The 23,543-nt window shown below is 37.0% G+C and overlaps 1 protein-coding gene across 6 annotated transcripts in view; it reads right to left on the reverse strand.

The window, feature by feature from the left end:
• Window positions 1-1,679: 1,679 nt before the first annotated feature.
• The window catches only part of LOC120301660 (titin-like), a 35,252-nt gene continuing 13,388 nt past the window's right edge, over window positions 1,680-23,543 (reverse strand). The window contains exons 11-29 of one of the 6 annotated variants that reach the window (XM_039329175.1): window positions 22,263-22,400; window positions 20,799-20,948; window positions 20,213-20,350; window positions 18,954-19,235; window positions 18,691-18,816; window positions 16,977-17,261; window positions 16,438-16,503; window positions 14,141-14,399; window positions 12,798-12,858; window positions 12,487-12,696; window positions 11,684-11,826; window positions 10,399-10,604; window positions 8,762-8,992; window positions 7,993-8,237; window positions 5,315-5,538; window positions 5,046-5,210; window positions 4,761-4,929; window positions 2,183-3,873; window positions 1,680-2,098 (exon numbers count right to left, since the gene is read on the reverse strand). In XM_039329175.1, the coding sequence (XP_039185109.1) occupies window positions 1,695-2,098; window positions 2,183-3,873; window positions 4,761-4,929; window positions 5,046-5,210; window positions 5,315-5,538; window positions 7,993-8,237; window positions 8,762-8,992; window positions 10,399-10,604; window positions 11,684-11,826; window positions 12,487-12,696; window positions 12,798-12,858; window positions 14,141-14,399; window positions 16,438-16,503; window positions 16,977-17,261; window positions 18,691-18,816; window positions 18,954-19,235; window positions 20,213-20,350; window positions 20,799-20,948; window positions 22,263-22,400 (5,193 nt within the window). In that variant the 3' untranslated portion in view covers window positions 1,680-1,694. The remainder of the gene's footprint in view (window positions 2,099-2,182; window positions 3,874-4,760; window positions 4,930-5,045; window positions 5,211-5,314; window positions 5,539-7,992; window positions 8,238-8,761; window positions 8,993-10,398; window positions 10,605-11,683; window positions 11,827-12,486; window positions 12,697-12,797; window positions 12,859-14,140; window positions 14,400-16,437; window positions 16,504-16,976; window positions 17,262-18,690; window positions 18,817-18,953; window positions 19,236-20,212; window positions 20,351-20,798; window positions 20,949-22,262; window positions 22,401-23,543) is intronic. The other 5 variants (XM_039329176.1, XM_039329177.1, XM_039329180.1 and 2 more) reach the window with 5 other exon arrangements.

The following is a 23,543-nucleotide window of genomic DNA, read 5'->3' on the forward strand; positions in this document are numbered from 1 at the left end:
GGCATTTTCTTAATCCTCTCTTCTTCAAGTGATGTTTCTTCACTTTTCAAACACTAAACAAATACAATTCTTTCTACTATTAATACATATAACTTACATACCACATTAAATATATATTCCTTCTTCATCATATTTTTCTAATATTGTATCTACTAACATTGCTTCTAAATTATATCTTTTCTATCCAATTCATAACTCAATTTTATTTGCAATTACAGTCCCCTTATTAGACTAATACCCCGTTTCCCCAGCCCTTGTTTCCATTTTGTTTTCCCTTCAGTGTTCAAAATATCTTTATACATTACGATTTTCTCAACAGTGGTTACACTGAGGTGAGTAAAAGCTTCCCTTATTAAAAACCATCCTGGTATTTTCATGTTTTCCATCACATAAAAAAATACATCATTTGTTACTCATATTTAGCATGTTGTAAAAGGAACCAAAGAAAACTTGTTTGAACATCCCATTTATCACCATTCAGGATACATGCAAAAGTATAAACTTTTTTTAGTGAGGACACAGTCATATGGTGTACTTTTTTAAAACTATGGTCCTGGGTCTTATGCACAATTTCAAAATGTGCATCTGATTACTTTGTTAAATATCTAGATTTCAAGGGCCTCTGCAAAACTTTCAAGGCTGGAACTATTGTATCTGCAGCACTGACTGCTATAGCCAGAGGTGATTTATCCAAGGAGAACCTGCCAGTAGAAGCTGCAAGGGACCCAATTCCATGATGTGAGGGGGAATGATGCCAAAGCATTGCCTTTTTTATCATGGATTCAGTGATGTGAAACAGCCTTCTGCTAGAAGCTAGACTGGACCTTCAGAGATGGCCTGTTTGGTTTTTTGTTTTTTGTTTACTTTTTATTAAGTTGTGTTTTATTAAGATGTTATTGGGAGTGTGATTTATTTATTTTTAATTGTGGATGCTTTTTGTAAATTGCATTGTAAGCCATCCTGAATCCGGATGACTAACAACAACAATAGAAGACAAACCGATTCCATCACACAATAATCATTGCATCATCATCATATTACAGGAAGTTACAACTGGTCACTTAGTGAGTTGAGTTACGACTGTTCACTTAGTGACTGTTTGAAGTTGAGGCTTACCTGGGAAAAGGGAGTTATGAACTGGTTCAGAAATTCTGCCAGGTGGGCTACACCCCGTGGTCATATGACTCTACTTCAGGACCTCTGCAATACATCTGCATTAGTGGCTGTTTGCAGAATCCTGTGGTCATGTGACCATGTTTTTTAACAGTTTTACCCAAAATCAGAAGTTATTTTCAGCAAAAAACACTCTTTAGTGAACAATAGGTTCTAATAAAGGAGAATATTTGTAACTCAGGGTTGACATGAGCGGGTCCTTGGTACTCTCTTAGTTTGCTTGTTTTCTTGCAGATGTTTCATTACCCAACTAGGTAACATCACTGATGATGTAACCTAGTTTGGGTAATGAAACATCTGCAAGAAAACAAGCAAGCTCAGAGAACAATAGGTTAACTTAAAGACTATGGTTTTCATTTAAATTATCGCCGCATTCATTTGTTTGTTTAACAATTGCCTCAAAAAAGGTCATAAAATTGGGTCATGTGATTGAACTATTTTACAACTTTCATGACATCAAACATAATGGGCAGGCTTCATTATAGTCAAGGACTACCTGTATTATGTTCAACAATGACTGGCTATTCAGAGAAGCTCAGAATGATACATAGAAAAGCTCCCATTGAACAGCACAGCTGATGTTTCATTTCTATACAAAGAGATATTGAGAAAAAGTATACGTTAAAACAGTTTCTCTCCTCACCTTCTACAATTAGTTTAGCTGTTGTTTTTACAGATTCATCTTCTACAAGGGCACAGCTGTAGTCGTCTTCATCAAACTTGTCGATCATTAGTATAGAAAGGAAATGACCCTTCCTATCAGAATGTGTTCGGTATTTGTCTCCAGAACATATCTCCATCCCATCCTTGTACCATTGCACTTTAACAAAGGGCTCAGACGTTTCACATTCAAAGGTTGCCATTGAATCTTTCTCCTTAGCAGTGACATCTTGTAACTCCTGGATGAATGTTATATGCTGTTTGGCTGCCAAAACAACAGAAAGATATTGAAGAGGGTGGAAAGTTTGAGCATAATGACATGAAACAGAAACAGAGGTGTATACCTTACCTTGTACTAATAAGAAAGCATGACTGGAGGTTTCACCAGCTACGTTCACAGCTTTCACCATTATGCTGGCAGAATCTTCTGCTGTTACATCTCTGATGACCAACTCACAAACGTTATCTTCTGGCCAGTACCAATAGATGCGATCTGACCTTTCAATCTGCACACCATTTTTGAACCACTGGCATTCTGGATCTGGTTTGCCTACCACTCGAACACGGAACTGGGCATCCCTTCCTTCACTAATCGTCTGGCTTTGTATGCGCTCAAATATCTTGGGAGCCTCCATGCTTGGACTAAGTTGAACTTTCTCTGGCTTGATGGTTGGAATAGTGATTTTGCCCTCAGCTTCTAGGGCTTTCTTTTCTTCTTCTGTTAACTCCTTGGTCCAATGAAGAAGTTCTTCTTTTGTCTTCTTAAGCAACTCTTCGTATGATTCATCCTTCTTACGAGACTTAAGCTCCACAGCAGTGATAGCCTCATAGTAGCCCTCCTCAGTTCTACGCTTGAATTTACTGCGGAGTTCTTCAGATTCTTCAGATATTTTCTCATGGCTGACCTTTTCTGCCTTTTTGAGTTTCACCACGTCTTTGGTAGTTGCCTCAACTGGTTTGTCAATCTTTTGGACTTCAAACAAAAGTTTGCCAGGCTCTGTTGTTGGAGCTTCATGCCTAGACTCAGGTGCTCGACGAAGTACTGATCTAAAATCTTCCCTCTGTTGGATTTCAATCTTCACTGAATGTTCAACTGAACCTTCAGGGTTTTCTGCAGATATTTTCACTTCACCTGTATCGTATGTTTTGCAGTCAACAATGTCCAGGTAGTAGATTCCATCATAGCGAAGTCTGAATCTTTTACTTTTACGAACAAGTTGTCCGTTGAGGTACCAATTGACTTTGGGTTGTGGGTAACCAGTCACCCTACAGCGGAATCGTGCAATTTCACCTTCAAGGACTCTTGCAGGTTCAGGAAACAAAACTATTTCTGGCTTTTGTTTCACTTTTTGATCTTCTACAATGCCAGTAATGGCCCCTTCATGTGCCATTCTTTCTAACTCTTCAATGCGCTGAAGTCCCTTCCTGCCTTCTGGCAGCTGAGATTCTTCAACCAGGCTTTTCTCGTCTTTAACGATGAGAGTTGCTGACGTATGGTCTGTGCCGTATTTATTCGTAGCTCTGCAAGTAATCACACCACTGTCTCTAGGATAGGAAACATCATAGTCAAGACTGCAATATCCAAATTCATTAATCATCCGAAGTCTGTTGGCTGCCTCCAAAGGCTTGCCATCATGTAGCCACTCTACTCTCATGGTTGGATCACCAATAGGTGTGAGTCTACAGTCAAAATGGGCTGGCCCGAAGCGTTTGAGCCTTAAGGAAGTGAGCTTTTTCTTGAAAAATGGCTTCTGTTGTTTTTCTTTATCGTAAAGGTCTCCTTCCTCCCATTGTTCTTGACCATATCGCAAATGGAGAGGTTCTAATTCTGGTGCTGCAATTTCTTTCGCTCTGTATGTCCCTCTGGGGATGATTAGCCTTCTTTCTGGTCCGGGCTCAGCAAACTCAACTTCCACATTCACTTTACATCGTGTAGTGTCACGTCCGGCTTTATTAATGGCAGTAGCAGTATACCATGCAGCATCATGTCTGACAGTGGACTCAATCTTCAAGGCAGCTTCGCCTTTTGTTCCCTCAATTCTGAAAATCAGAACAGGGAGAGTAAGTACATGATTTTAACAGAACTTTTCAACCAATTGAATTGTTTATGAATGATGTTCATGAATGGGACATATAGCACCCTTCTGTCTTCAAGCATTTGGGGAGTACAGAATTTAGAACAATGTAGGTAGTCCTCAACTTAAAACTGCAACTGGGACCAGTATTTCTGTCACTAAGTGATGCAGTCATAAAGCAGGGTATGCGAGGGTGCATGAGAGGCACTGTACAGGTTGGGGAAGGTGTGCAGGGATATGCATAGGTGCCATATGGGTCAGGTAGTGCACAACTGGCCTGTGAAGCACGAATAGTGGTTAGGAAGAGTGTGAATGTGGAAGAGACTTATCCCAGTGATTTATGATGTTCCTTGACAGCTTCTCCTTTGACTTTCTGGAGAAGCTGGCATGGAAGATTGCAAATGGCAGCCATGGGGCATGTAGCAACTAATCATAAATGTCATCAGGTTGCCATGCAACGGGGCTTCTGGGATTCCAAAACTCCAAAAACTGGTGATAACCACTATTCATTCAATGCCATTGTAACCTTGAATGGTTTCTGAATGAATGGCCGTAAGCCGAGGACTACCTTTATGCTTGCTGGGTTGATAAAAAGAGCTGTAGACACAGCATAATTAGATTATATCAAGTTGAGAAAGCTGTTCAAAATATCACCGAATTCTGAATAAATCACTTAGCCAGAAGGAGATATAGGATATTATTACTTTAGTCTTCTTGAAAAATATTCTGAGCACCCTTTAATTTTCTCACTGCTAATTTTCTGCAATGGTTGGGAGTATGCATGATGTGAGCACACAGCTTTGACTGCATTACAAGTGGAACACTTCTATTCATTCTATTTATAAGGCTTACTTTATATTGGGATATTTATGAGGTACAATGATGTCACTGTTCTTTAGCCACACAATGTCAGGATTAGGGTTTCCCTGGGCTTTCACATTCATTTCCAGTTTATCTCCTTCCTTGACACTAGTATTCTTCAGTTTTTCTATGAACAGCGGTCTTATCAAATGTTCCTTAGCTATGATAGACAAAAAAAAGCAAAAAAAAATACACCAAGTTGTCAGAGGAATACAGTCAGGTACAAAATTATAACCAGAAACATCTACCCATCCCCTAAGTTAATAGACAAAATACCTTCCACTGTCAAGGTCATTGAAATGGATGCTTTTCCTGCTCTGTTTTGAGCAATTACAACCCATTCCCCTGAATCAGAAGGCATTGCTGGAACAATAATCATGGACTGTGTGCCATCTTCCTTAATCACAATTTTGTGGGTATAATCATTAAGAACTTGCTGACCTGTGGATACAAATACAGGTATTGTTTCAGACTGAGCATTAACTTCCTTTAAGTGAATCTTGAGTTTTACAGAAGATGACATGATAAGTAGAAAGCTTTCATACCGTTGTGAAACCAGTATGTCTCTGGCATTGGTCGACCCACAACTTTGAGGTCAAATCTTGCTGTCTGTCCCTCTGCACATTTAAATGAAGTTGGCTTCAGCACAAATACTGGCTTGTACAATCTTTCCAGCTGTCCTTCATCTGTCTCATCCAGCCTGCGTGCAGGAGAGCGTGAAGGTGAACTACGCGCAGGAGAACGGCTTGGGGATCGAGGAGAAAGAGATCTGAAAAGGTAATATGTTAACATGTACAGTTACCTGTATCAGGTCATAACAGAATAACAGAGTTGGAAGGGACCTTGGAGGTGTTCTAGTCCAACCCCATGCTCAGGCAGGAAACCCTATAACCATTTCAGACAAATGGCTGTCCAGTCTCTTCTTAAAAACCTCCAGTACTGGAACACTCACAACTTCTGGAGGCAGGTTGTTCCACTGATTAATTGTTCTAACTGTCAGGAAATTTCTCCTTAGTTCTAGATTGCTTCTCTCCTTGATTAGTTTCCATCCATTGCTTCTTGTCCTGCCTTCAGGTGCTTTGGAGAATAGTTTGACTCTCTATTCTTTATGACAACCCCTGAGATATTGGAACACTACTATCATGTCACCCCTAGTTCTTCTTTTCATTAAACTAGACATAACCAATTCCAGCAACTGTTCTTTATATGTTTTAGCCTCCAGTCCCCTAATCATCTTTGTTGCTCTTCTCTGCACTCTTTCTAGAGCAGTGGTTCTCAACCTTTTTAATGCTGCGACCCCCAACCGGTTGTAAGTCGAGGACTACTCAACCGGTCGTAAGTCAAGGACTACTCAACCGGTCGTAAGTCGAGGACTACTCAACCGGTCGTAAGTCGAGGACTACTCAACCGGTCGTAAGTCGAGGACTACTCAACTGGTGCAGCACCGTTTGCAGAATGGGCCTTTTGGCGGGCTCAGCAGGGCAGAGACAGCCTGGACAATTCCTATTGGCTTTTGAAAGCCAATAGAATTAGACTCTATTCAAGAGAGTCTATTCTATTGGCTTTCAAAAGCCAATAGATCGTTCGATCCCAAATGGGGTCCCGACCCACAGGTTGAGAACCACTGTTCTAGAGTCTCAACATCTTTTTTACATCGTGGCGACCAAAACTGGATGCAGTATTCTAAGTGTGGTCTTACCAAGGTGTTATAAAAGGTAATGTCTGATTATTCACTAGAGTAGGTTCTATTATTCTAAATATGGTACACAAAGTCTAATGCTGTGAGGTTAGGGCTTTTTACCACTCAGTAAATATTTATGTATCCAGTAAGGAGTCCCTATGCAGCATATGATATTGATATAATTAAAACATAGCTATCAATATCTCTGCAAATGCCTTGAATCATGCAAAAAAAATTGTGCTAACCTTTGCCTTTTTTTCTCTTTTTATCTAAATAAGTGCCATTCACTTGTCTAAATAAACAAAGATTAGGGAATAGATATTATATGTAGGCGGGATTAAGTGAATGGCTACTCAAGGAAAAATACATACAGAGAAGGGAAATACTGAAGGATATGAAAAGGATTTAGGATGGCTTTGGTTAGAGGCCCTTATTATCATGCTTCTAGAACCATCCTGTACCACACAAGAGAATATCTCAAATGTAATATAAAAGAAAAGAAAATATTGAAATGCAATTTCAGGAATTGCATATTTTTGTGCAAAACTTTATGAGACTATGAACACAGCCATTTTGAAGGAGGATATGTTGGTTGTTATGCTTGGATGAATTCCTTCCTCAATATATTGCAAATCAGGAATTTTTGATCAGCAAAAATTCAGTTTATGGTACATATAAATTTCACCCCATTCAGTTAACATCTGTAATTTCCAATAAAACATTTCCACCTCATAATAAAATAAAACAAGTACTTGGGAGGGGAAAAAAACAATGACTTGCAGGAAGGAGGCCTGCATGGATACAGTCAGAGTGAAGGTCTTCTTACTAGTGACATACATTTATGGTCCTCCCTCCCTATAGATATCTGGTTTGTTCAATCCCTACTTATTTTCAAAAATGAACAAAAATAAAGACACTGTTTCCATGATTATGAAACAAAACAACTACGGCTCTACAACATTTCAGCAACGAAACGTTTCTTCCATCCAAACATTCAAAACTGATTCACAGAAAAATAAATTTCGTACTCATTCACACGCTGTCTCTGTGCAACTGCAAGCAGTTGTCTCAGGCTATAATCTAAAAATGTATTGTCTGCCCCAAATAAAGGTAATCCTCAACTTACAACAGTTCATTTAGCGACTGTTCAAAGTTACAATGCCACTGAAAATAGTGACTTCTGACTGTTTACACAGTTACGACCTTTGCAGCATCCCCATGACCATATGATCAAACTTCAGATGCTTGGCAGCTGGTTCACGTTTATGACTGCTGCTGTGTCCCAACATCATGTGATTCCCTTTTGCGACCTTCTGGCAAGCAAAATCAATGGGGAAGCCAGATTCACTTAACAACCAGGTTACTAACTTATCACTGCACGGATTCACCTAACAACTGTGGTAAGAAAGGTCACAAAATGGGGCAAAACTCACTTAATGAATGTCTCACTTAACAACATAAATTTGGGGCTCAACTGGGTCGTAAATCGAGGACTACCTGTAGTCAAATCATAACTAAGACAAGACTGTCCCTTATTCTTACCGATATCTTCTCATCATTTCAGGCGATGGGATATAACCTGGAGACCCAGTAGGTCCAACAGGCTCAACGTATAATTTGGCTGAGCAAATGGCATTTCCTTTGACGTTGCTGGCAAAGGCCGTATAAATGCCTTCATCTTCAGGCAAGACAACAGGAAAGCGTAGACTGGCTCTGCCATCTGGCATGACCTCCATGTGGCAATGGTCTCCATGCCTGATACGCTTGCCATCCTTGTACCATGCAATCTGCGTTGAAGAAGGTACAAAACCATATGAGAGGTGAGAATTTGGAGAAGGGTTAGGTAAGGGTTCAAGGTTAGGGTTAAAAAAAATTTTTGGGAGAAGGACCTCCAGTTCCATAAATTGCAAATTGTTATTTGCTGTGACTGCTTTGCTAATATGCATTTTTCTATGCTTATTTGCATTATATAAAAATAATCATACACAAAGTAAACTCTCTGGATCTCTGAATATTAAAGCAGAAGTTCCAACTGCTCCAAATCTGAGAATCGTTCATTTCGCTATTATAAACAGTAATCAAAATAACGAGTTTGGAGACAGATTTCAGATATATAGCTTTAAGCTGCTTGGATTCATTTGTTTGAAGTGCTTGTAGTAAATGTAATGTGTCATTTTTAACCAATATCGAAATCAACAAGATGCAAAAGAGGCTACTACCATCCTTTAATGCAATTACAATAAGAAGGTGAGGCTAGGAAGAGTACAAATAACCTATTGCTTGCTCTTCTGAAAGACAAATGCATTCATACCTTAGGCAAAGGATAGCCACTCATCTTGCAATGGAAGGTCACGCCACTTCCTTCAAGGATTCTGTAATTTTTTAGTCTTAAATCAAATCCTGCTTCAATGGTTTCAGATTCAGGAATGTCAACTACCATCTCTTCTCCATCTTCTTCAAGAAGTTCTTCAAGTGTAATCTTAATAATACGGTACTCAATTTCTTTCATAAGTCTTTCTTCAAAGGAAGAAATATGGAACTCCTGTAAAAAAAAAAAGATGGGTTTATTCCAATATTAAGAAAAAACTTTTGAAGAAAAAAAAGAGGAAAGTAAAAGTGCACGGTCATGCCTAATTTTGAAAAGAAAAAAAAATACTTTGTGACATACATGGTTGTCTAGCATCCTGTCATGTTGATAAATTATTAATATTGTTCTTGATAGCTGACATCAGACCCTGGCTGTAGGACAGATAATATTTCCCCCCCCACCCCAAAAATAGCCTTCTCATAGGAAGAGGGAGCTACTGCTAAAATGACATGTAGGAGGAGACAAGTGGAGACTTAAAATAGAAAGATATGGGAGGGGGAGAGAAGGAGGACATGTAAAGACTGGCAAAGCAAAATGTATTTAGATCAATGGTTCTCAACCTGTGGGTTGGGACCCCATTTGGGGTCGAATGACCATTTCACGGGGGTCGCCAAACAAGGCTGTCTGCCATTTTTTTCTCCTTTTCTTTGGCCACGCCCCTGGCACATGGTGATGTATAAGTGGTTGGGGGTCATGACAACATGGGGAACTGTATTATGGGGTCACGGCATTAGAAAGGTTGAAAACCACTGATTTAGATAATGCTAGTTATAAAAGCTTGATTGTTTCCTGAGATGATAGGGCTAAAAAAATCTGAAATTAATTAGAATGTGATATGGAGAACAGCACTGAAGAAAAATAGGGTCCATCTTGGGGGAAAATTACATAGCGAAGATGGCCTCTGTGGGTGAATGAAGATGAAGATGAGATAGAAAGAACAGAATAACAGAGATGGAAGGGGCCTTGGAGGTCTTCTAGTCCAACCCCTCTGCTCAGATAGGAAGCCCTATACCATTCCAGACAAATGATTGTCCAATCTCTTCTTAAAAACCTCCAGAGCATCTATGACTTCTGGAGGCAGGTTGTTCCACTGATTAATTGTTCTAACTGATAAGAATGTCTCTCTGTGTGTCTGTGTGTGTAAGAGAGAGAGAGTGAGGAAGGGAGGGAGGGAGAGAGGGGAGGGAGAGAGAGAGGGAGAGGGGGAGGGAGAGAGAGTGCCAAGGCTAGTTTGAGAGAAAATGCCAACAAGTATGATTATTACTATTAATTAGTAGAAAATAGGAAGGGAATTAGACATAGATATAGAAACATTTGCAGAACTCTGTAGGTTGCATACATAAGCTGTAGGAAATGAGTAAAATTAAAATGCCTATCAAGCTTCAAGCCACGATAGAGGGAAGGGGGAATATAGAAAAAATAAATTTGGCTTCTTTATCAATAAATAAATGTTGCCATAATACAGTAATGGTGCATCAGAAACTGCAATTAAAACTTGGTTTGCTGTGATAATATCACAAGGTTTATATTATGTCATGAATCAAAACCTACGAACCCATGTAAACCTGTGACACACTTACTTGTTCCTCTGCAAATGTCCTGATTAATACAGTATCTTTTGCCATTTTCTTCCTAATCAGAGCTTGTTCTTTTTCATATTCTTTTTCATAGTCAGCATATAAAGTGGGTGGGGCAACTACAGCTACTTTGGGTTCTTGAACATAGGCAGTTACTTCAGTTTGATACATTGTTTCTTCTTGAGATTTTAGGTAGACCTCATAATCAGCTAAAGAAAAAAAATAAAAAGTAGTTAAAATATAATTTAAAATAACTCTAGCAAGAACATTTGTGTTATTCCTTAACCATTGATATAAGCAATAGTCCCAGTTTACAAGTCACAGCACTATATTTTAAACAGAACACTTTCTATTTGTAAACACCCATTGATAAACAAAATACTTATGTGTCTACAAGTTGGAGAGATTAATTCTACCCTCCTTTTATAGCCAAGTAGTAATTAGAGATTTTAATGAATATTTTAAATCACTGGTTCCAAGCAATTGATGGAGACTTATGTATGAACTATTAATCTCTTGGCTTGTAGCTAGCTTCTGGAAGTGCATGTTGGAAATAATAATTGACCAAGTATGATAGTGCTGTGCTCTTTTACTAAAAAGATAAGTAGTCATTAAATATGATCAACATCAAAGATTAAATCTAACTCTCTCTTTTTTTGGCTACGCAAATCCTATCCTTCATTAGCTGCATTCGCCTAGTAAGATAAGTGGCAAGTCTAAACTAGCATGAACATACTCACTGGCTCCTTCCTGTGAACAGAATAGCTATTGACCTCCCCACAACCTGGTTTGTATATAGTTAGATATGTTATCCAAACAAAATGCAGATATTACTTTCAGCTGCACAGAAAAGACAGCCTTGCCTTTCTATGGTTAATTTTGGCCAGAAGTATTCAGATGACACCTTTAATTATAAGCAAGTACTTTGGTAGCCATGTAAGTATGTAAATGCATGGTGATCTTCCAGTTCACATTTTTATCATTGGCATCCTTGTGGCTAACTGTGGATGTCTCTGGCTGTACAGACTATGGCTTTGCACATTCCACAATAGTTTATAAAATCTATTGTTTGTTTGCTTAAATGTTTTATATAGCCACCAGTCTAATGACAGTGGTTCTATTTATTATTCTTGAACCATATTTAGGATATCTATTGTTCTTTTCTCCTAAATTACTCCATTTGGTAAAACAGAATTTCATAATGTCAACTTTTCAATAAGGGCAGTGTTTACCAAATCAATTTTCCCTCATGATTCTTTAAAATCCATTTTCACCGGTTCTTACTTACCTTCTTCTAATAAGAAAGCTGATGCAGAAACTTCCCCATGTTTGTTACGAGCAACAATAGTATATTCTCCAGCATCATCGGCAAAAGTCATAGAAATTTCAAGTCTGCATTCCCCAGTTTCTTTTTTATGAATGATTTTGTATCTTTAGAAAAAAACAACAAACAAATAAGCCCTCTAAGAATGAAGAATTATGAAGTCAAAAATTTCAAATCTATCAACCCTAATAAGAACCAAATGCTTCAAGAGTTTGAAGCAATGCAGGCCTTAATGTGGCCTCAAGAGGAAGCTCCTCCTTCAAGAGACAGAACAATGGGGCAGAAATGATAGGAAGATATTGCCTCTGAATGATTCAGCCAGACTTGCCAAAGTTTTGCCCTTCACATGAGGCAGAGATTCTGTTTGACGTTCTTGTTTAGTCAGTCAGATGTCTCGGTCTCAACAGCATAGCTGAAATGCTTCACAAGATCAATTCCTGTTCACACATTACCTCCAAAAAGAATTTCTTTAAGAGGGAAGACCCCTCCAATGTAGACTATTGTTCCAAACACCATCTATTGTGATGTGACATGCAAATACGTAATTTTTCTCTTGGAAATAATATAGTCAGTGCACTTTGGGCCAGAGACATTAAAGTTACATCATTATGCAATCTGAGAAAAAAGTTTATCTTCCGGTTTCAAGTCCAATCTCCTTGAAAGCAAAAAATTAGGTATTATACCATTGGGGCAGCATTATACAGTAATTCATTTGTTTTATGCACACCATGTAGACATTGCATTTCACTATAAAATGCTTATTGTACCTGTAGCCTGTAGTGACAGGAAGCCCAGCTTTCTTCCAGTAAACATGCGGCTTTGGGTTGCCCCCAACCTGGCACTCAAAAATGATACTTCCACCTTCAATTAACCTCTGTACAACAGGTTTCATTATAAAGAATGGAGCTGCAGCTTCTCCAGGTACTTCTTCTGCTGCAGCAATTTCTGCCATTATTACATCTTTGGACTCTACATAGCTGGACATATTATAAAAAAGGTGAAAAATTAGGAATGGAAGTGAATGCTATCATTAGCTATCATTACAAAGCCAAATCTCCACAGTTGTTTTAATAATTACCGTCTTTCTTCAATGTCCTCTTTTACAGAAACAGCTTCTTTGGTCTCAAACTCCTCTGAGACTATTTCAAAACAAAAGAATAATAAAACTGGCATCAAGATACTTTCCAAAATGGATCACCAGCAGAAATATCCCACAAAATGCCACTGAGAATGGCCACAAATTAAAGGATTCAATTGTATAATCCAGATGTAGGGATTAACTTTGGAATTTTCTCCTTCTAGGAATAATTTTGAAAAAGATCAGTTTTCAAACTGACCAAGTATAAGAAATGTTTAATATAAATAATACAAATTAGATCAAATCATAACTCTGGATCCTGGGTTGCTACGTATTTATAATTAGAACATGCCACTTTCCTAATTTTGATTCAATAGGAAATTACATTTTGTATAAACTAAATCTCTTCTTTGTCTTGTGCAAAGCACATTGTGCAAATGCTTTTAATTATAATCTGAACAAGAGAAGCATTAATCCCTGAACCTGTAACGTATTTCCCCTCATCAGTTTAAGCTACATTTTTCACTCCATTGCAACTCTTGCAATCATCTTGTAAAGAGTTTCCATATCCTGCCATTTCATGTTCAGTTAGATAACTATTTTTGTATTGAGCTCTGTCAAAGTAATAGATGATGATTGATCCAAGTCACAACTTCTTTAAAATAGTTTAATGAAATCAGTTTTTTTAAAAAAATAAGCTGCTGCTTTTGAACGATTTGATGGTTTGTCTATGGATTAGATTTATAGGATGAACGAGTTTGTCCTTGCAACATGGTGCAATTGCTTTGTACAGTAATGAAAGAAATATCCTTTTAAGCATGACCCATTTGAGATATTGAGAAGGATGTAGATCACAGTTATTGGATGAGTTGCATATTTCAGCCAAGCAGAGGAGTATACATTTGACGAGAATAAAATATGAACAAAATGCCTATTTTTTTTCCTTTGGGCATAAATGCTGCCATTATCCCTAGAATGTCAGGGTGAAAAATAGTCTTTCTATCTGCCCAGTGATAAAATCATCCTGAGTTTCGTGGCTGAGGGAGATTTAAAGCCTCTGGTCCAAACTCTAAACTGCCACACCAAAATGCTTTCAGATTGATGGGTATGATAAAAATTATTACATGTGTGTAAAGATACAGAAAAGTAGACTCATGACTTCTTTATTCACAGTCTTTCATAATTCAGTGAACCCAATAACTAGAATGGGAAAAATTACCTGTTTGTTTCCACTCATTCACCACTTATGTAATATTCTTTGATATTATACTTATATAACAGTAACATTTAACAGACTACCCACCCACCCAAAAAGTCTGCCCTCCATTTTTCTCCATACTTGCCTTGTACAAGGAGGTAGCATGAAGTGCTAACACTTCCTGCCTCATTGGAAGCTGTGCAAGTAAATTTTCCACTGTCCTCTGCAAAAGCTTCTCGGATCACAAGGCGAGCAACTCCTGCCTCAAAGGTAATTTGGAAATCAATGGAACTTTCAATGTGGTAGTCTTCTCTGTACCAAGCAACAGTTGGAGCAGGATAGGCAGAGATGCGGCACTCCAGGGTGACGGATTCTCCCTCCAGAACAGTCACATTTTTCAGCATCTAGATAGCACAAGCAAGAAAGAACCTTGTGGCACCTTAAACAAGTTACTAGAAGTTTGGATTGGCTCCCTTCATTTTGTAGAGCTGGGTATGCATGCAAGAAGGGGCATCTTGGGGTAGGATCACAAGACTAACAATCCAACTATGGATATAGAGGAAATGAAATGCAGAAAGTAAGTGTGTGTGTATGTGTGTGTGTGTGTGTGCAAAAGAGAGGTGGGGAGAGAGGGAGAGAATAGAAATGCATGCATGCACAAAATATTCATATAATCTCTTTGCTTATAATAAGCATTTTAGAAACATAGAAAACTTTGAACCAATTTTGCACTGTACGCAAGAATTCCGCAGAAGTCATTTCACCTTTGAATGTCTGAATTGCAATGCAGGCAGTGATGTTATATGACAATGATAGCTAGATGTCTACCTAGTACCACAGCATATAGAAACTGAAGCCATGTCCAAACTCAAACAATGCTCCTCCTTGGTCTTTTAGATTTAAAAATGTCTTGGCGATCTTTTAGATCCTTACATACTCTTATCTTTTGCTGGTGGATTTCACTTCATTCTATGCTGTCTTACCTTGTTTCGTATTTTATATAGGTTTTATTATGGCTGAGTTTAAATTTCATTTTGTTCATTTTGTTCAAGACTCAAGAAGTACTACAAACAAAGATGGTCTGACAGAATTTTGGTCTGCTCTGGTATTGACCACCCCAAAGACATTCTTTTGTGAGTACTGCTGGAAATATTCATCTAAAGTTGATCTGATATTTTTTACAATGCAGCAAATCAATAATATATAGCATGAGTTTCTATATAAGATTTATTTATAGATCATGGCACTGCTCACTTAATTGTAGGCTGGTATCTTCCTTTGGTTTATTGTCATTATCTTCTAAGGAGTATTCTAAGTGTGTTCTTACTAAGGCTTTATAGTACCATTTTATAAAGCCTTAGTAAGACCACACTTAGAATACAGCATCCAGTTTTGGTCACCATATTATAAAAAAGATGTAGAGACTCTAGAAAGAGTGCAGAAAAGAGCAACAAAGATGATTAATGGGCCGGAGGCTAAAACATATCAAGAACGGTTGCAGGAATTGGGTTTGTCTAGTCTATTGAAAAGAAGGACTAGGGGTGACATGATAGCAGTGTTCCAATATTTGAGGGGCTGCAACAAAGAAGAGTGGATCAACCTAATTTCCAAAGCACCAGAAGGCAAGAGAAAATAATGGATGGAAACTAATCAAAGATAGAAGCAACTAGAACTAAGGAGAAAGTTCCTAATAGAACATTTAACCAGTGGAACAGCTTGCCTTCAAAGTTGTGGATGCTTTTAAGAAGAGACTGGACAGTCACTTGTCTGGAATGGCATGCTTGTATAAGGGATTGGACTAGAAGACCTCCAAGTCCTTTCCAACTCTGTTATTGTGATATTCTGTAGTTATTCTGTTATACTGCTATTCTGTCTTCTTTTAGCCAACATTAAAAGCACTTTGAAAATGGTAGATCCTCATACAGTTAATGTTGCAGATCTTCCTGCAGATATTGCAAGATCAGCTTAGTATATCAAATTCTCAAAATGTTCTGTACTCCGTTTTGCTAAATGAACGCTTACCTGAAGTTTAAAACTTAAGAGCCTCTGAATCTTATAACAACAACTACTGCTACAAAATATATTTTTTCTATTTTCTAAATAATGCAAAAATAGCTAATTTTGATCCTACTGATCACTTGCTTGAATTAGCCATCAGTATCATATGCACAGTCTCCACTATTCATTTCCACCCACAGACATACATGAATCTTTTGCCTCTGCTCTCTCAATTTAACTGAATGGGGAAATTCCTTCATGCAGTTTTATTTCAGGCTGCAAAGTATATAAAATTGATTTCAATATCTTTTGTACTTTCATTTTCTATACAGTAGATGGCAGTAGAACTGCACCATATTTCCATTAAAAAAAAGTTACAGTATTCCAACACAGCAAAAAATAAATTAATCTACCTATCAGCAGAACATTGATTACAGTACTTACTGAGACTATATATGGGGGTGTAGCGGGAACTTCTGTAGGTTTTGGAACTCTAGCAGCTTCGATCACCTAGGGAGATTTCACACAAAGTTAATTGGTGTCACACAACATTTTGTTCAGCAGCAGCATGCATGAGAACAGACACAAGTCAGTGCCCATCTTGTTTTGGTGTTTTCTATTGCTTGCTCTGAGGAAATGGTCTTCAGAGACAGAAAACGATGTCAACACAAATGGTATACAAAGGTCAGTAGGAAGAGAGGGAAACATTTAAAAAGGGGGGAAGGCTGGTAGAAAAAAAAAGGAAATATGTAAAGCAGAGGTCCCCAACCTTTTGGGCACCAGGGATCAGTTCTGTGGAGAGAGGTTTTTCCACGGACCGGAGAGGGTGTAGTTTTGTGAGCTGCCTGCATCCCGTGGATGGGGCTTTGCTTGTTTGTGCAGACCATTGTTCGGTAGTGATTCACGGACTGGGGGTTGGGGACCCTTGATGTAAAGGATGCATTTTTCTGCATGCGAAGATGGGAATGTGCTTAATGACTAACCTTGGGTTCAGCTTCTGGCATTAATTCAACATGTTTGCGTTCCTCCACCAGTCCACCTGTCACCGTCACACCTATTTCTCTTTTTATTTCAGCACCATAAAGCCTCTTATAGGTGTCAGCAGGTGTCTCTACAAAAGGGAACTGTGGAGAGGCGACTTTCTCTGGCATCAATCTGGGTTCAGGAGACTTTGCAACAGGACGCTTCACAGATTTGGTTATCTTAGGAACAGAAGTTGTTGCTAACTCTTTTTCCAGAGTAGCTATAGCAGAGCCTGCTATGGAAACCTAATCAACCCCAGACAAAAAAAGAGTTACCACTGCTAGTTCTACACAGACACACATACACATACATACATATGTACTAATATGTATATATAAATACATGTAAAATGTAAATGACATGGTAAAATACGGCTTCTTTCTTGCAGCTGTTTGGTTCTAACCTTTCAGAAACTGCATACCGTTTTTCTCTCATCAATTCGTTGTGTTTTTACAAGGAGCAATTAAGAAATATGACTCCCGTTTGCTTTTTTGAAATAAAAAATTCTATTTTAATCTTTCAATACAGTTTGCATTCAAATGTTTGATGGCATCATTCGTACTGTCAATCAAAATTCATAATTTGTTGCGAAGTCATAATTGGTCTCATAAAAGTCATATACCTCTATTTTTGTCCAGAAGATATAATGATAAATCTTGTCTGCAATATTTAAAACACTAGACTCCATTCATTGGAATACTATTAATTAACTAGTGTTTACATGTTGCATTAAGTATAGCAGACAGAATATACTTGTATTTTCATATACTTTGTCTTTCTTTGAGAAAGAAAAAAGGAATGACTACAGTATTTGGGATAATTTGAAGCCAAGCACCATAACATTAATTACATGTATTTGATTTAAAAAAAAAAAAACATCCTCTGTACAATGATAAAGTAACACAACTCTGTATTGGAAAAATGGATTAGATGGAATGGTTAGATGATGAGACCTGTAAAAGAGGCAATTAAAATGTCACATGGAAAAATGAGAGGGGTGAGAAAAAAAAGGTAAAGCAAAACCCATGTAGTCTTGATGCGTACACTATAATTGGGATTATAAATATACAATATGTTAATTCCTATACAGATTTAGTATTCAACATCACCAGCTGAAAGGTAGAACAAACACTCTCACTCTGTGAATTATTTGATTAATTTAGGAAGTAAGAATTTGCAAATAATTTTTTATCCTTTCCAGAGAGAAATGGAGTATGCCAGGCATTTTAGGTCCCTTCCTCTACCTTGTTCCTTGTTTTCCAGACACGATAGTTTGAAACATGCTTGATTGATAGAACCAGAGCATGTAATATCATACATTTTATTGATGTACCTATACATTTATAGTGGAAGGATAGCAAAAGCTCATTTTCCTTCTCTTACACTCCCTCAACTCTGCTGAGGAGGATTCATTTGGATGCTTTAAAAGAGATTTAGAGGGGTTGCTAGGAAAACTATTCTACCAACGGATGCCATTCTATTGGTGGACAGCACCATTAATTTCCTTCAATAATAAATAAAAGCCTGCCCCCCTGAATGTTTCAATTTTAGAAGTTTTCTCTTCCCTCTTTCGCTTAGCCTCATCTTATTCTGGATTATATAGAGAAAGTAACTGAGTTAACTATTTCAGTAGATATCTCTATTTGCCTGGCATACTCTTTCTTCTCTTCTTACCTCATAAGTATGATCTGGTTTAGGAACAGTAATTTTGGAAACTGTAAAATGAGGGCTTGCTGTACGGGGACGTATGTGTTCCACATGGATTGATTTTTCAAATGATGTTTCTGCAGTCCTTTTAATCTACATTAACCAATAAAAGGGGCATTGAGAAGTCTGTGCTACTTGCCAAATAGGAAAGAAAAGAAAAGAAAAGAAAAAGAAAAAAAGAAGCTTGGTAGCCATTGGACATGGCTGCAGGGTTAAAAACTGAGCCTAACCTGTGTTGATTTGTCCGTTTCCATTATTTCAGCAGCTGCAACATGTATTTTAGGAGGAATTCGAATCTCCTCAGTTTTCACCTCTTTGGTGACAACTTGTGGCTCTGGTGGTACCTCAACAACATGTCTTGCTAAAGCATGTTCTTTGTATCCATATTCCAGAGCTGCCTGTTCAGAATAAGCTTCTTCGGCATAATCTGGTTCTCTTGGTTCTTTAATGCGTGCTTGGTCAACTGCATAAACAACTGTGGCTACAGCTTCAGCTTTTTTGTCAACATCAATCTAAAGGCAACATTTGCAAAACATTGATACAGCGCTACATTAATGACAGAACAGCTAGCATAGAGCACATAACATTCAAAAATGTTACATTTCCAGCCTTCTATTAGCCAAATGTTTTTTTCTTATTTCATATGCACATACATTGCCAGTTATAATTATATACAGTATAACATTTACTATCTCCATGTGTTCTGGAGCTCTGTTCATTGAGGTTAATACTGTATATAATATTCCTTAGCAATGTTCAAATGTAAAGAAATGAATACTATATTGAATGCAGACAGTTAATGCTTACTTTCAATACAGAATGTACAAAACATTCAACCATGTTAGAAGGGAAGGAAAGGAAAGGAAAGGAAAGCATTTTCAGATAACCATATAATATATATAATAGCATGGTTGATGAAGACTTACAGACACACAAGCTTCTCAGAAGCACACAAATAATTTTGCAACACACATTTCAGAAAGACCTTTATCCATTTATAACAGACCTTCTACTTAACTTCAAATATGTCAAAATCATGTATTCAAATGTTTACTTTTTTATGGTATTAATTTATATTTCTGTCCTAAATACATCTACTCAAAAAATACACCTCATGGAATTAAAAGAGTGAATTTCAAGAAAGGCTGCAGATACAATCATATTCTGTTACCTGAAGTAAAACAAAGAAAAGAAGCACCATTTTCTCAATATTCTAATTACCCAATGTAGAAACTGTAATTAATTTCTGAGATGCATATTAATTGTTAGAGAAGAACTATGCCATATGGTACTACTATTTCTTTTGTTTTTTTATTGCTGCATATATTATTTTGTTTTTGGCATGTAAACAGCCTAGATTTTGACTTTAAAATGGGTGGCTATACAAATGTCTAAATAAATAAATATTGGCACTAGGCTGAGTCAAAAGTGTGCATAGTTTTGAATAATTCATATTAGTAAATGTCTTGTTTTGGTGAATGCTATTCACCTGTTCATGAACTAGCTGGATTTGTTCTCTTTTGACAGCAATGTCTTCTCTGGTTCTTGATATTATATCTTGTTTCTTGCGTTTATCAACCTCAATGATTTTTGGAACTATGGCAATTTTTTCAGTCTCCTGTCTTACCTAATTGTATTATAGCAAGAACATAAGTTTTAGGTTACATAATGCCTCAAAACAAACAATAGTGACAACAAAATTTCAGGAAAAAAAAGATATTCTCTGTGTATGGATAGAAAAATGTTAATAGATGAAATGCTTTACGTTCTCTCCCTGCAGAACATTCTAATTCCTGAAGCAGATAAATATTGACACTTGGTTATTAACTGACTGGGTAGTTACATGTTAAAAAAACTGCAAGTTTAGTATATGAAGTTTTAAAGCCCCAAACACCATGACAGGGAAGCTGTGAATATATTATGACACACCATATGAAAGAATTTCCCATTTCTCTTAATGAATGCAACCAGAAAAAGATATGAAGGAGTTAGTACACTTATTGAAGAATTATGAGCATATCAGTGTGAGAATCGGACATGAGAATGACCATCACATTAACAATGGTTCTATTCACCTTTTCTTGGATAAAGTGGGCTTGTGCTTCTTGTTTGGTAGCAATTCTCTCTGTAGTTTTTACTACTGGTGCAGGTACTTTGGGTTTGTCAGCTGTAATTACTACCTTAGGTACAGAAGATTTCACGGGCTTCACAACTTCTTTCCTTGTCTGATATTTTTGGTAAAAACAGAGGTGTGATTATATATGTGGTGTTGCAAAAATGTTCATTGGGACAGCAGCGAAAAGCAGACAGGAAGCAGTAAAGCGCATGAAATTACAAAGAGGCAAAAATAATAATGGAATTCTATTCAGATTCTAAAACTACTGATATGCGGTCTTTATATAGCTCCATCTTAATCTACATGGCTTTATTATATTTAATTGAGCTGACTGCAGAAGGAGCAAGCTGATAATTTATGAATGAAGTGGAAGTAAATCACAGGTTCTTTTCAATGGAAAAGCTAGCCTTCCCTTTCATTTTTGAAATGTAGCAAGAATACAAGAACAATCTTTTAGAAAACCAGGGTTTGTGGAGAATTTTGTTTGGGCCAGATTTTTAAATGAACAGATTTTGTTTGTACTTTCTGGATCAATATACAGATTGGAACATAGTTTAACTTCTGATTGAGTTTTACAAGGCATACATGTAAGGAAGTTTCATTAAAAATAATATATTATAGAATATTATCTATTAAACACCTACAGTGTGGGATAATTGACTTGGAATTTCAAAATGAAGTTGGCTGAAAGGAATTTATGTTTGAATTGATATGAGAATTACACTGATCTGAGACAGACTGATTTCTAGATCTACACAAGAATATGATTTCTTACAATTAGGTTTTGGTTTAAATCCATGTGGAACAAGTTATGGGAGAAAACAGTATTTTTTGTAACACAAACCAAATTCAGTTCCTAAACATTTTTTTTTTAAAGATTTGTAAAGCTAACATTATCATATATATATTATTAATTATGTCCCTTTAAAACATCTCCTCATTGACCCGATTGAAAGAAGATCCAGAGAGAGCAATGAATCTAGTAGGACATTTTAAAGATGAGCAAAAATAGTTACTGAATTTCAATGGCTAATTTGAATACTGAACAGTTTCTTTTTCCTATTTTTTTCAGACTGAAAACCACCAATAAGCTTTGAAAAATATGAACATCTTAATAAAGAAAGAGACATTCCATAAAATTTCTAGATGGAAGGAACTGGATTATTTCATATTTTTCTTTAAACTTTTTAACTTTGAATGATTCCTTTCAGGTGGCTATATAAGATTTTTGAATGAATCAATAAAATTTTAATTAGGATTAAATTGATGTTTTATTTTAACTTAATGAAAAGAACTTTTATACAAGGGAGCAAAGTTGCAATTGCAGGGAGTTCACAAGAAAACAAAGGAAAATAAAAAGAAATATGAAAATAAAATCTGCAGCTGAGCAGAGAGAACATAGTGAAAAATTGATAATATTCACCTTTTCATGAGCGATGTGCATTTCTTCCCTTCTGGTTGATATTTCTTCTCTGGCTCTTGAAATCTGTTCTTGTTGCTTAAGTAATTCAGGAGCAATTATTACCTTGGGCACAGGAACTTTAACTGCTTCTTTTCTTATCTAATCATGTGATAGAAAAGAAAGGATTTCAGTTATCAGATTCTCTTCCCGCCATCTCTAAAAAACTAATATTATTTTTTTCAATAACAGAGGTAATCTTAAACAGCACATAGCCATCCATAGTTCTGCAGACAACTAAGTATTACAATAAATAACTCTGCTAAACTCCATCCTGTATTCGGATCAACATTGAAAATAGCAATTCTAGAATTGGAATATTTGCCTTTATTTTATTTCATCTTGTTTCATTTCATTCATGCATTTATACTTCTGGATATTTTTTTAACAGTGTTCAACATGCCATATTAAATTGGCTTGCATTTCGAGCCATAATGGGTGGCCTTACTAAGCAAACAACATCACAAACCTCATGCTTTGTAGGTAAGTATTTGTATCACTATTGTCATGGAATGTAGTCTGGATTCCCTGGGGAGAAGGGGTGCTTTCCAAAGGAGCAAGAGACAATATGGTTCAGATAGTTTGTGTGAGAGAAAGAGGGTGAAGACAGCTTCTCCCTAATAGTTCCAGAGTATAAGCTTTATGGGGGTTGGGGGTTGGCTTTAGTTTGGCAAAATTCTTTTTATTGGTGAGGAACAATAACAAAATCTTCTTGGAGAAATCACAACATGTCTTTTTTGTTTTTTGGGACTTGATAGTAGTGGGGCTGTATATTTCACTTTAGACAGCTTCTATCTTAAATACATTAAAGGTGTGTCAGATATGTTGTCCAAAGTAAAATACCCTACACAAAATACAATTTGTACCAATTATTACTATTTGATAAAACTGATTGGAAATAAAACGAACAGCAATCTCATGTTTGATTAGCAAGAGTACCCTGAAAATATTGCTCCTGTGTCCTTATGTCACTTCAAACCTGCCCAATCAGTTTTTTATATCCCATACTACTGGCAACTGACATGCAATATTTTAAGGGGAAACTGAGCAAGCTGAATTTCAAAACCGTGGTGACATTTACTCCATGATTTTATTTTATTTGTTAGAAAAGACTGTGTCTCTTCAGAAGTGTCCCCAAATTCTTTCTCAGTAGCCCCGTCTTGACTCCTAACTTTGTTATTTAAGTAAGTGATGTTACAGCACTTACCACCAGAGAAATAAAAGTTGGGCTGCATTTTCTTGAAC

The sequence above is a fragment of the Crotalus tigris genome, unplaced genomic scaffold, assembly GCF_016545835.1.
Source record: "Crotalus tigris isolate CLP2741 ecotype Arizona unplaced genomic scaffold, ASM1654583v1 scf7180000024389.207434, whole genome shotgun sequence".
In the NCBI taxonomy this organism is placed as follows: domain Eukaryota; kingdom Metazoa; phylum Chordata; class Lepidosauria; order Squamata; family Viperidae; genus Crotalus; species Crotalus tigris.